Here is a 13,859-nt window from a genome sequence, read left to right on the forward strand (position 1 = left end):
TGAAGTTTGTAATTAAATTCTTATTGCTTTTTTTTTTTTTTTCATTTTAACCTATTAAGTCCCACTGTCCTATAAAAAGGATCCCAAATAATTTCTTTTTAAAATCTATAATATATACTTTAACTGCTTACTGCAGAAAGAATAAAATTTATCTATATTCATCAATTTCTCTCCGAGAGTTGTTGCAACCCTCTTAAAAATTCTTTTTTATTAATAACTCCGGGTTCATTCTGTTTTTTTGTTTTTTTTTATATGATGAATGTATATTTAATAACAAAAAATTCAAAAAGACTTGCGTTTTAAATTTCTAGTGGCTGCGTTCATTGGAAAGGCAAATAAACCAAATGTGTTTTCACTATTCACCAATAACATCCAGTGTGATGCACCTGAAGATGGCCGGAGGTTACATCGGCTGAAATGTTGTGAAAAAAAACAATCAATGATAATAATAGGCCAAATAATACAAAAAAATAATTATAAATCCTCATCTCAAAAATATACATTTATCATATCAAAATTTTGTCTCTTGATTTAAAAAAGTACAGTGTCTCAAAAAATGTCCTTCCAATGACCTGTTTTGTTACATTTGTGAAATCCTTTGTATGTGTTATCAGCACTGTCTGGATAATAATGGTCATCATTTTAAACGTTTGCTTCTTCAATTACATTTGCCTTTTATATTTAAAGCTGTTCCATTTCATTCTATATTCATAAATAAAGGTTTTATTTTAAGCGTGAGTACATTTCTTTGAGACACCCTTTATGTCTAGCATGTACCCAATGATCTAGGCAGTTTATAGGCGAGCAAATGTTTCACTTTCTAAATAAAATAACTTTTTTCTTTCAATTTCTGTATTCTAACCCATTTTCAATCATTATACAAAATTTCAACTGAATAAAAAAAAAAAAAAAATTAGATATCCTGAGACTTTTTTTCTTCTTTAACACTTAATTTTAAAATAACGTTTTTGTGATCTATCACATTTAAGTTTGAAACATTTTCACCGTTAAATGTGTGCGTGCACACGCGCAAGCACATATTTAATGTCTGCTGTGTTTATATTGGATCTTTTTATTTTTTTTATTTTTATTTTTTTATAGCTTGTTCGTCGCTTACCTCCAATCCGAGATCCCAGGCAACGACTGAACAAATTGTTCAGAGACTTTTGGCTCTATTGTGTTGTCATGGGATTTGCAGTGGAAGATTCTGGTAAGTGCGAATGATTTCTGAAGTAATTAATCGCACTCCTTCCGAACCCCACTGCATTGTGTTTGCCAGCATGTAAGCACATGTGCAGTTTTTTAGTGGGAGGCTTAATAATAATTGGAATAGCTTTCACAATTTACACTCTCTATAGGCCGTTCAATACGATGTATTCGGTGATAATATGACTTTTTTTTTTTTAATAGGTTAGGAAATGTGTTTATCATATGTCATTTTCCCCAAGTTCAACAAGTTTTAACAATTTAATGAAACCATGGCACTTAACGCATGCGTTCTCATTATCACGGTATATTACGGGTCCTACCATGTATGCGTTTACGTTATTATGGTACGTAACATAAATTATGTGTAAAAACAGTAACTGCGCCTGGAATCTACAGCATGTCATTGATTAGAATGTCTGATTAGCAACATTTGCATTTGTTGCATGTAAATGTACAGCGGGTTGATTCTATATACAAAAATCAAATAGACTACACTTGCGTAAATGCATTTATTATCCCTCGCGGATGCTGAGAAACAACTTATAATATATCTTACAAAAAAACACACCAAAATGAAAATTCTGTGCAAGAAAGAGCCACGAGACATTATCTGTACAAAAAAGAACCATGAGACAGACCATATAACTTGTCCAAAATCTACAGTCGACTTATACACAGGTAATACTTAAAATGACACAATTTTTGGTCTTAAAATGCGCACCAACTTATACATAAGTATATACCGTATTTAAAAAACTGAAACTGAGAGAAATCCTTACTGCACATATAAATTAGATAATAAAAGATAATTGTTTGTAAGAAAAGTTTGTCTTTGTTTAAAAAAAACGTTTTTTCGTGTTGAATGACAAAATTTATCATTTGAACATTTCTATCTCCAATCAGCAATTGACTGCGATTAACGGTTCAATACACGTGATAAATTGCAGATTTTACACCTTCAAGAATTGGTTATTAACCGATGCTTGACAATTCATTGAATGATTTTTAAATTGTCAAACAACTTCATGAAAATTAGAATATTATTTCTTCAGTTCGTATGAATCATTGTCATATACATTATTTATAAGGTTAGTTAGACACATTTTAAAAATTCAGCAATCATGCCACCGTGTCTAGACATTACTGAATTAAGTATAGAACCTTTAGTCAGTAGAAACCTGATGCTTTGTGTCTTGCTATTATAGTTGCCTGTTTAACTTTCTGATTGGAATATGTTCAGCCCATCAGATCAATCGGAATTCTATGGTAGTTCTACGAGACGAACAACATTAGGATGTTGAGTAAATATTCCTGACAATCCAATATAACAATGATCAAAATAATTTATTTTTAAAATTTCTTTTTACAAATAAATAACAATTTAAAATTTTGGCGGATTTTGCAAAAAAACAAAATGAATTGAGAAAATGTAACATAATTGCAATTCTTGTCAATTGGAGGGGAATTTACAACATCCTGGTTTTTATATCTATTAAAAAAATCCCAAGAAATTGAGAATGAGAAGAAATATCCAATAAATATATTGAAATAATTTATGATTTTTAAAAATTCTGTGTGCTTTAAAATCTTTAAAATCTTAATGAAATGTTTTATTTCTCTGCCTTCTCCCTTTAATGCAGGCATTTGGCCGAGTGATTGGTTTGAAGGAGTTTGTGAAATTGCAGTCAAGTCACCGTTACTGCTTTCCAGAGAACATTTACGATCAGAACTGCGCTATAACACCGCACTCAAAAATGACGGGGTTGCTCAGGTAAGGAAGAGCCCTCTGTGGTCAGCTTGAATTTTCTTTGTTTTTTTTGTTTTATCTATAATGTTGTCATTTTCTAAATTTAAGTATTTTTCTAACATCAACTTACCAATTACTATGACGAATAACACATTACATTAGAGTTCATCCTTCAAACTCCTTGGCTTAACATTCACAGCCAACGTGAATTGGGACAAATACACTGAGAACATTACCAATGCTACTGCACAAAGATGGGCTCCCTCTACTGTACTAGAAAATTACTTACACATTAACAGGCAACGTGAATTGGGGCAAATACGCCGAAGACATTGCCAATGCTGCTCACAAAGATGGGCTCCCTCTACTGTACTAGAAAATTACTTACACCAGAGAGTATTCTATATTTTTATAAGGCCACTATTCACCCATGCATGGAATATTGTTACCACATCTGGACTAGTACATCAACCACTAGTCTCTCTTTCTTAGAAAGGGTTAAAAAAAAGTCTTACATCTAATAGGTCTTGCACTATTGGTCAAGCTCCAACCTCTGTCCCATAGTTGTAATGTTGTATTTTAATGGAATGCACTCTGATGAACTTACAGCACTTGTGCCCCCTCTATATACATGCTTCTAACTAACCTGACAAACAGCAAAATCCAACCCCTTCACTGTTGAGGTCCTTAGAAGCCTTCTAATCTAATAATTTCTTCCTTTGGACTGCTAGACTTTGGAATTCCTTCCCCGTTTCTTGCTTCTCTGACTGCTTTCGTGCAAAAGTTTAAATGCAGTGTAAACAGATATCTCACTGCTCGACTCCCCACAATCCCCTGTTAAACATGATCCCAAATAGTGGCCCTATACATCTAGGTAGCAATATGTCTTGTTTGGTATTGAAAAAAGTTCAACAACAGAAATCTATTGTGACTTTTTTTTTTATCATTTTCTCTGTTTTGCGTGTTTTTGCAGGCGGATCTAAATGAGCTGCGCTCCAGTATTTGCAGTCTGCTCAACCAAAATGCCGATATCAATCCAGTTATTAACAGACTCAACTTTGCCCAATGTACTTACCTATTATCTGTCTTCCGTCTCGAGACGCTCAGGTATTTTGCATCTTATCCTTTTCCCTTGCCAATTAATGCTTAGGTGTGATGATTGTGTTCATTAATAGTGTGAAACTGATGGATGCTGAAAATTCTAGCTTTAAGGTTTTTAGCAACTTCGTGTTTGAGCAACTCTTTTGGATGCATGGCCACCATTTTGAATGTCGTGTTAAAATAATTTGCACAAGGGTTGGGAATGAAAAAAGGACACTAATAAGGAAATAGATTCACATATGAAAGAGTAAATATGAAATGCAAATTTCAGACAAAATGTAAAATTCATTTATGGAATAGTGGATAAGCATGATAACATGCTAGTAGAAATAATGAGGGCACACCATTAAAGCTGGACCAAAATACTTGGGTCGATTCAATTACCAGCATTGTAAACGTGCTGTGCAGCACATGATTTGCTTGTGCAAGCGATTGGTGGGCGTTGCAATGATAGAGGCTTGACCGGATACAAAAAAGGGTTACAGAAAGCTGAAAATGTCTCTGACCAGCAAGACCACCCAAGGGATATTCTTTTTGTTTAGAAAAAAATGTACTTTAGTGAATGGGAAAAAATCCCCCTTGAATTGCAGGAATGGAGACAGGTGTTATTTTCAGTAGATGTCTCTAGTAGCTAACCCACTATCAAAGGGTCAGAACTAGTCAAAGGTGAAGAGATCTCAGGAGGATAGAAAGAGAAACAGTTATAGCCAGTCTCGTTGAAAAAGGAGGAGTAAGAGTGTGAGTTGAACATTGGAGAGTGCCTAGTTGATTTTTGGGAGAGTTACGAGGCAGTTCGTCTACTGTGCTTCTCCAACCAAGTTGAGTCTCCCTGGGGCTTAGAGCCCCAGGGGGACGCAACCAAGAGACTTTGTTAATGAAACTTGTGTCTCGATCTAGTCCAGCAAAAAATTAGACTGGGTACTATTTCTAAATCAAATTTTTAAAAATAGTATTTTTTATGTCTAATAAATAAATAAATATTATTTGTTTATAAATGGGACTTTGGTTTTGTTTTGTGTGAGAACTCTTCACTGCAATGCTGACTGGATCTACGACGGCCTTAGCCTGGAATAGCGTGTAAGACGATTATGGCATGTGAATGCTCACATGAATCTTTACAGCATCTTCCCTTGTTTATCTGCTATTCCATAAATTGAACTATGTAAATTTGTCATGTGAATATGATTGATGGAATCAATCTGGGGTCAGCTTTAACCTTTCATGACCTGGTTGGTTCGTTCAGTTGTAAACAAATGAATATAATGGCATAAATAAAGTGGGAATTGATGGAAACACGCCTTGTACATATTAGTTCAGTATCTAGATAGATGCCAAATATCTCCAGATTGCAACTGTCTGTTGCTTACTTTATTAAGTATGCCGCCAGCTAAAATTAGCTATAAATCATTTTTTTAATTATCTACATCATAATTCAGGTCATAAAGGGTTAATGGTAACTTGTGTTCCTATTTTTACTCGCATGTTATCCACTATGTCATAACCCTTATCCCTGAGTGGCTTCTGGGCCTTGATAAGTGGTGACCACCGTGTAAAAAAAAAAAGAAAAAAAGTTTTCTCATATCGATTGTAAAAGGCACACATAACAGCAACATGCAAAACATAAACGATGAAAATCAGACATAATTACTAAACGACTACATTAACGTCCCAACATAATAGATTAAGAACATGTATTGCCAGGGTCAGACTAGAGAGAAATGCATGGGCAATTGATGGTTAAATTTACTTTTTAGTGACTTACCAAATATTTTCAAAGAATTTGATTACTACAAATTTGTTTTATTTTGTGGATTTGAATTTGAGGTTAAAAGTTTCTTTGTCTGTATAGTCTTGCATTTTTATTGTCATTTGAAATCGGTTTTATTTTATTTATTTTAGAGTAACATATTCTACTGACCCAAAATCATTCCAAGGACTGTTTCATTATCTAGAAGATAATACAATTATTAAGGACAAAGCCAGTAAGTAACTTTTCTTTCTTGTTGTTTTTTAATATGTCACAAACTCCTTTTAAGCACGGAATCAATATACAATAGATGAAAACTATATATGTCCTTTTAGTAAAATAATGCATGTAGTTGAGAAAGTCCACCAAAGAATTATTTGACTTTATCAACATCTGCATTTACAGATGCTGCACGTACGGTTTCTGTCATCTAACTGCAAATGCTGCGAATCTGGTCGATGTCAGTGATGGAGAGGTTATACTTGGCTTTAAGATCAGGGCTCTCTCCTCCCTTCATCATATCAATCCTTTCTTGAACATGGGTTTATCTGTATAAATTTATTCACGGCATTGTTCTGTTCACAGCTTCTGAATCTTGTTTTTGAGAGTGCGTTAATGCATTTAATCAATCATGACAATAGTTTGGTTTAGATTTGAACTCTGCACAGCCGATTCCATAGAGTGCAACTTGAGCGACAATACATGTTTACCTGATGAAATCAACTATGCCAAGTTCAAATGCAATTCTATTTACGTTATATGTTAATGCTTTTCGTGTGTGTGAATTAAATTTCGATTTTTACTTAGAAGTCATCACAATTTAAAAAAAAAAAAAAATCCAGACTCTTTCATAACGGCAATTTGTATTGAATGAATTGCTTAGTATAGATATGACATTTTCTTCTACAAAACAAGCAAACCAAACACTGTGAATGAATATTTGAAGATATAAAGAACTTGAATCATAAAATATTTTTATTTGGATTATTCTGACTGCTATTCTCATCCTGATTGTTATTTTCACGTTTTCGCCAACGTTTTTTCAGGTATATCTTTTCGAACTTGGAAACTTTTGTGGATTCATAGCGCAATGGTTAATGGTGCTGATTAATAATAAGTGATAGTTTTCTGGAGATTTAAAGTTCAAGCCTTACTACAGGCAATAATAACTAAGGATAACATAAAAAAAATTAGCAATACTATTCAGTTATGGCTGATGGAATGAGAATAATCTACCACAAATGTAAAAAAAAAATTTCATATGACCTGTGTTAGATAAATTTCCAACTTCACAAGAATCTGCTTAAAAGTTGGAGGTTACATCAGGCGAAACCATGTGAAACCAAGGTGGGGAAAGTAATCCGAATAATCCAAGTTAAAAATTCTCATGTCAAATTTTCCGGAACTTAATTATTTTTTTTAATTTCTTATTTCCACATGCTTTTCTTTTTCTTTTCCTCAGACATGTGGCTGTGTCTTTCTGTCGTTTCTCATAAAGTCTTTCAAAAGTTCCTTGATGTAATGGCAGAAAAGGTAGGAATTATTTCTTCTCTTGCATTATTACTTCCCTTTGATTGGAACAAAAAATATTAATTTGGCAAAAAAATAACTCTGCATAATTTTAATTACGCAGAGTTATTTTTTGCCGAATTAATATTTAATAAAAAAAAACAATACAGTGAGGCTATGGTAATAAAGAATTGTTCAGCTGAGCCACTCCCTGTCCTCTTCAAATGCTATCACAAATATCTTACTGAATATGCTTCCCTGATAGTTGAACGTCGTACTAGTGGTGAAAGAACTGACTTGCAGAATTATCACCCCAATCAGTTTCCTCCTGCTCTTTTAAAAAAAATCTTTGAATCATTAATCGATCTAGCGACATGGTTGAAAAACATTCTGGTTTGTGTGGATTTAGGCTGTCTCGTACTACCGTGATATCCTCTCATCTCTGAATGCATATACCAAACACTAGATGAAACTGGGGAGGTAGTGCTTGATATATCCAAGACCTTTGACAAAGTCTGGCATGAAGATCTTTTCAGAAAAATTAATTCATACAGTATTTTTGAACAAATATTTAATATAATCAAATCTTTCTTAGCTAAAAGAAAGATCTAGGTTCTTGATAGCCGTATTTCCAAACAACATTCAAGTGAGTCTACCCTAGAGGCCGATACTTAGACCTTTATTATACCTAACCTTAATAAACAACTGTGATACAATTTGGCCCCACTGACAAGTTGCTGATCCCCAAATGTTGTGTGTGCTGTCACTTTGTTCTCCATCTTTCGCCGTTATTGTTCTGGCTGTGTCGTCGTCGTCGTTTTATTCACTCTGGCAACTGTTAATAGACGCACAGGTCAACAAGTATAAAATTAAAATAAAATCCAGAAACAAAAACAAAACGCCGACTTCAATACTTTACATTTACAGTTGGATTATGGGTGTGTATCCCCATCAACTCTCTACACGCTAGTCCACATGCACATTTTGTTGAGGTTGTGTCAGTCACTTGTAGTCAGTTCATCTCCCTTGAGAACCTCCGAGCGACCAACTACCCTTGACCGTATCCAAAATCTCCACTTCGGAATTCAGGCCTCAACTAAGTCAAGTGTCGTTCCTATTATTCGATCCTTAGTCCATTGTTCAGTCCCTTTGCTATCGCCATTCATCGCACCCTAATTTAAACCTTATCCTTATTTCTCTTTGTCTTTGGACTGCTTGCCTTTAGAATTCCATCCCTGCTTCTTGTTTCCCAAATCGTACCAGCATACAGAAATTTAAATGTAATGTGAACAAACATTTTTTTGCATAACTCCTCACTTTGGATGCTCTTTATAGATATAACCTCTAATTCACAGTTGTATCTTATGTCTCAATGGCAATTTGGCATCTTGTTTGGCGTGAATTAAAATTAAACAAAATGAAAAATAAAAGCTTTTTAAAGGTAGCTGTTCAGACGATAGACCACAATCAAAGGGAGCTAATTCCTTTTCTGTTTGAAGCAGTTACCTCCCCTCCTTTAACTCTATTATGTGAATTTTCATATAAAGATGTGAAAACGGCACAAGACAGATGCTGATGGGTGGCGTTAAAGAAATGATCTTGAATTTAAGTAAATGAAGATGGAGAAATATTACTTTTGTTAAAGACTGGTAAATGTAACTTGTATCATTCTATGTGTTGCCTCCTTGTAAATAAAAGGTCTACATTAAGTCAGCTGTGAGTAATCTTATTTCTTCTACTATTTTCTGTCATCCATATGCTACACTCATACGCACACACATTCGTCTTTCGGCATAATCTTTTGCAAGGCATTGATAGTAATGATATGCCGACACCCTAATTCCTAACTAGATATCTGAATGATAAGTTGAATCATTTGATATAGGATAGTTAATATTTTATTTCATCACAGATTGCTCAGTAGAAAAAAATTACTTAGCTATGTAAAGGTATTTTTGTACTTTGAGATAGTCTGTGTATTTTGGGAGGTATGTAGTTTGTATATTTTGGGAGGTATGTAGTTTGTATATTTTGGGAGGTACGTAGTTTGTATATTTTGGGAGGTATGTAGTTTGTATATTTTGGGAGGTACGTAGTTTGTATATTTTGGGAGGTACGTAGTTTGTATATTTTGGGAGGTACGTAGTTTGTATATTTTGGGAGGTACGTAGTTTATGTTGGGAGGTACGTAGTTTGTATATGTTGGGAGGTACGTAGTTTGTATATTTTGGGAGGTACGTAGTGTGTGTATTTTGGGAGGTACGTAGTTTGTATATTTTGGAAGGTACGTAGTTTGTGTATTTTGGGAGGTACGTAGTTTGTGTATTTTGGGAGGAACGTAGTTTGTGTATTTTGGGAGGTACGTAGTTTGTGTATTTTGGGAGGTACGTAGTTTGTGTATTTTGGGAGGTACGTAGTTTGTGTATTTTGGGAGGAACGTAGTTTGTGTATTTTGGGAGGAACGTAGTTTGTGTATTTTGGGAGGAACGTAGTTTGTGTATTTTGGGAGGAACGTAGTTTGTGTATTTTGGGAGGTACGTAGTTTGTGTATTTTGGGAGGTACGTAGTTTGTGTATTTTGGGAGGTACGTAGTTTGTGTATTTTGGGAGGAACGTAGTTTGTGTATTTTGGGAGGAACGTAGTTTGTGTATTTTGGGAGGAACGTAGTTTGTGTATTTTGGGAGGAACGTAGTTTGTGTATTTTGGGAGGAACGTAGTTTGTGTATTTTGGGAGGTACGTAGTTTGTGTATTTTGGGAGGTACGTAGTTTGTGTATTTTGGGAGGTACGTAGTTTGTGTATTTTGGGAGGTACGTAGTTTGTGTATTTTGGGAGGTACGTAGTTTGTGTGACTTGAGAGGTTTCTAATTGATATACTGAAATGTGATGAACTGTCAAAAATTAACTTATTTTTTCTTTTTCAGCCCAAAACTGACGAACGTGAAAGAGAGTTAGAGAGACATGCGCAGTACTTGCTGGTCAAGTTCAACCATGTCCACAAAAGTATCCGGTGTGTCGCTGACAAATATTTGTCAGAACTAGTCGACAGGTCAGTGCATATCTCCCCACTCAGTAATTAGTGTCTTTGTTTTAATTGCATGGAAGTAATCAGAAAAATAAAGAGTAAAAGTCAACCCAAAGGCTTTCTTTTCATAGATTACAACATCAAGACTTCCTAGATTACTCCACTTCCCGTTGATCCACATCTTATAATGCTAAATATTTAGCAAAGAGGCATTAAGTACTATTTCTTAAGCCTTTGTATGCCTCCAGTGAGGATTGAACCTAGATCTCTCAACCCATTAACAAACACTGTTACCATTATGTCAAATGGTTGAAGGACTGCCATTTTGAAGAGAAGAGATACGGAGTGCAGATGGCTGCTCCAGAGAATGTCTTTTCTGGTTATTCTCCAAGAACATTCTGTTTCTGTTCTTTCCACTGGATGGCAGAGGAATAGAACTTAAAAAACAAACAAGGAAAAAAATTGCGGTTCTTGTCCATAATTTTATCCTATATTAAAAAACAAAAATGAATAAAAATCTGTATAATGTACATACCCGTAATGAAGTGAAAATATCATATTCCAAAAGTCACATAAATAGATCAAGTAGTTTTGTTTTTATATAAGGAAATCAAATTTTATGAGTATCTGAAAAGTGACTCTCACTCACCATTTTGAAAAATGTTAAGAAACAAAGGGAGGTAACTCAACATTTTCATAAGTATGTATTATTATTACGTTGTAATGCTGACAGATTTCTATTAATCGCTTAAAAATGATTTTCTTCATAAAAATAAAACTACTTAATTAATGTATGTAATTTTTCGAACATGATCTTTTCGTTTTTCACATGTACGTTCATCATAATAGGTTTTGGGTGCTATCAGCTAGAATTAAAACAAAAACATTTAGCTCTCCAGCAGTAGTATCTATCATATGAGCTAAGGGAAGATGGAAATATGGAGGGTACAAATTAAGCCTGCCAAGTTCTAATTTTTCAATTTAGACCTCTTAGCAGCTACTTTTACCGGCTAAAAACTAGATTGAATTTGTTTCACAAGTCTGAATCCTCTGTATATCAAGTTTCGAGTCTATAGAACAAAAAATTGACAGAGTAGTTTGTTAGAGATTCTGTTGAATTGTAGCATCTACTACAAATGTATCTGGTTTCTGATTGTGTAACTTTTATTTTTGTTTATTTCAGATTTCCTTATTTATTGTGGAGTGGCGTGTTACTGCAGACTATGCTTGACATCCTACAAGTCTTGTCCAGATCATTGGACGTTGTAAGTTCTTAATATACGCTACATAAAAAAAATAAATAAATCAACATTCTTAGCAAAAAATTTTGTATCAGAAGGTCCTAATCAACCAAAGTTCTGGGTATGACTTTTAAAAGACATTCAGTTTGGGGTTTGTGGGAGAATGTGGAATTGCTCCTTAGTTACCATTGCTCCCAGGTTCGCTTGGGCCCACAGTAGTAACACATGTTAGGACATCTCGTGCTACCAGATCAGGCTATCTAAAGATACTGGTTTCCTGACAAAAATACACCAAATATCGATGTTATAGTTTTTCTTTCTTTTCTTTTTGCAAAACTCAAATTATGTTCTGCAAAGTTAAAAACAAAAACATTTTTTTTCTACAAAACAATCAAACCAAACACCATGAGTAAATATTTTAAGATATAAAGAACTTGAAGGATAAATACTATTTCCAAATTGCAATTACTGCATGATACATAATATGTAGCTGCATTAAATGTGGGTTAGGGTTTAAGAAAATGTTTTATTTTTAATGTTTTATTGTCTTTGATGTTTTTATTGTTGGAATTGTAGTTTATTTGGGATGTTGTAAATTATTGGCATGGATAGATAAAAGATGTTTCTTTAAAATCTTAATGAGATGAAAAAAAAAAAAGGAAGCTCATCCTAATTATATAGAAAATGAATTGTTCTTCGAATTCTATAATGTGTTAGTTAATACTGTGCACATAATCAAGGGCAGGTGGAGGAGCCTTGGTAGACAATCATGTAGAGATTGTTGTTGTATCGCATTCACCCTAGGCGGTTTGAACCAAATTCCTCCAAAGGAGGAAGTCTCAAAGGAATATAAATTCACACGCAGTCCTCGGTCACTTATGTTTAGTACATTTTTGTTCAGGAAGCCAATATCTTCAGACAGCCTGGTCTGGTAGCACCAGATGCCCTAACAGGTATTACCACTTTGGGCCAAAGTGAACCTGAGAGCAATGGTAACTAAGAGGTAACTCCATATTCCCCAAATGGGGCCTCAGCACATGATGTCTTTTAAGGTCATGCATGGGACTAACGTTGAGATAGTAGTACTTGTCTTCGTTATGTCACTGGGTTGGCGTCAGGAAGGGCATCTTGCCTTATAAACAGTTTGTCTCGGTTAAGGAAATGGCTTCCAAAGAAATCGGTACTTGTGCATTTAACGAACCAGTCGTAACTCAGCATTTGCTCGGCTTTGTCCGACGCATGACATCAACAGCCGGATATAACCGAGCGTTGCCAATTAAGCAGACGAGAATTTCGTTATCAATTGGAAGAGTGTTACAACTCAAGAAACGCTTATTTGAAGAGAGTTAAAAAAAAAATTGTTTTAAAAAGATAACTGACGAAATAATGAATATTACAAACCTTGCGGACCAGCTCCAGATCCCAGAGGCTGCACTAAACTTTTGCCAGCAACGGAAATTGTTGGCAGAAAAGAAAAGGTGTTTACATTTTGGCCAGGATTGTGTACTTGCAAAGAGAACAAGCCTTTCCGACGGTTACGGTTGGAGGTGTAGAAGTGTAACATGTCGTCGATGGACCTCCATTAGGATTGGGACCTTCTTCTCAAAATCCCGACTAACCATCGCGTGTATAAAAAAAATAATATACTTATGGGCGTTCGAGATGGCATCTACAAAAATATCTCCATCGCGAATGTGGGTTACGTTCTCGCCACACAATTGTGGATTGGAAAATTTTCCTGCGTGATATATGCAGGGATTATTTTCTGAGGAATCCTCGACAGATTGGAGGCCCAGGCCATACGGTAGAAATCGACGAGTCCGTTTTTAACCGCCGGCAGACTTGTGACACCGGTCTGGGTCTTCGGTGGATACGAGCCCGACGAAAAGGAGGGTTTCTTGGTCACTGTACCAAATAGGAACGCCAAAACCCTCCTTCCACTAATAAATAAAGAAATCCTTGTTTCTGGCGAAAAAAAAAAAATGTACAAATAACCCTTGTTCCCCCCCCCCAATACTTTTTATTGCCCCCTTTTTTTTAGGCTTTTCCATTTATTTGACATAAAGAGTTGAAAAAATTAACTTTGACGTGTTTAAGACAGACAACGTTTTTTTACGTTAAAAATTGAAAAAAAGTTCAGACAAAAGAAAAAGTTTCCTATTATTTAAAAAAAAAAAATACTTGTTTTATATTTATTTTGAAAACAGAAAACAATTCCAAACAATAATAAAAAAAAAAAAATGGTTTTTGCTTTTTACTTAATTTTTTTTATGTTTCTACA

General features: G+C 34.6%; 1 protein-coding gene across 5 annotated transcripts in view; it reads left to right on the forward strand.

Moving 5' to 3' along the window:
• The window catches only part of LOC145255841 (phosphatidylinositol 4-kinase alpha-like), a 272,694-nt gene that overhangs the window by 132,429 nt on the left and 126,406 nt on the right, over positions 1 to 13,859 (forward strand). For all 5 annotated transcript variants that reach the window (XM_080114579.1, XM_080114575.1, XM_080114578.1 and 2 more), the window contains 7 exons: positions 1,102 to 1,210; positions 2,850 to 2,980; positions 3,930 to 4,063; positions 5,957 to 6,039; positions 7,267 to 7,337; positions 10,237 to 10,361; positions 11,521 to 11,602. In XM_080114579.1, coding sequence (XP_079970705.1) covers positions 1,102 to 1,210; positions 2,850 to 2,980; positions 3,930 to 4,063; positions 5,957 to 6,039; positions 7,267 to 7,337; positions 10,237 to 10,361; positions 11,521 to 11,602 — 735 coding nt within the window. The remainder of the gene's footprint in view (positions 1 to 1,101; positions 1,211 to 2,849; positions 2,981 to 3,929; positions 4,064 to 5,956; positions 6,040 to 7,266; positions 7,338 to 10,236; positions 10,362 to 11,520; positions 11,603 to 13,859) is intronic.

This window comes from Euprymna scolopes, chromosome 31 (genome assembly GCF_053919585.1).
Source record: "Euprymna scolopes isolate OS-2025 chromosome 31, ASM5391958v1, whole genome shotgun sequence".
In the NCBI taxonomy this organism is placed as follows: Eukaryota; Metazoa; Mollusca; class Cephalopoda; order Sepiida; family Sepiolidae; genus Euprymna; species Euprymna scolopes.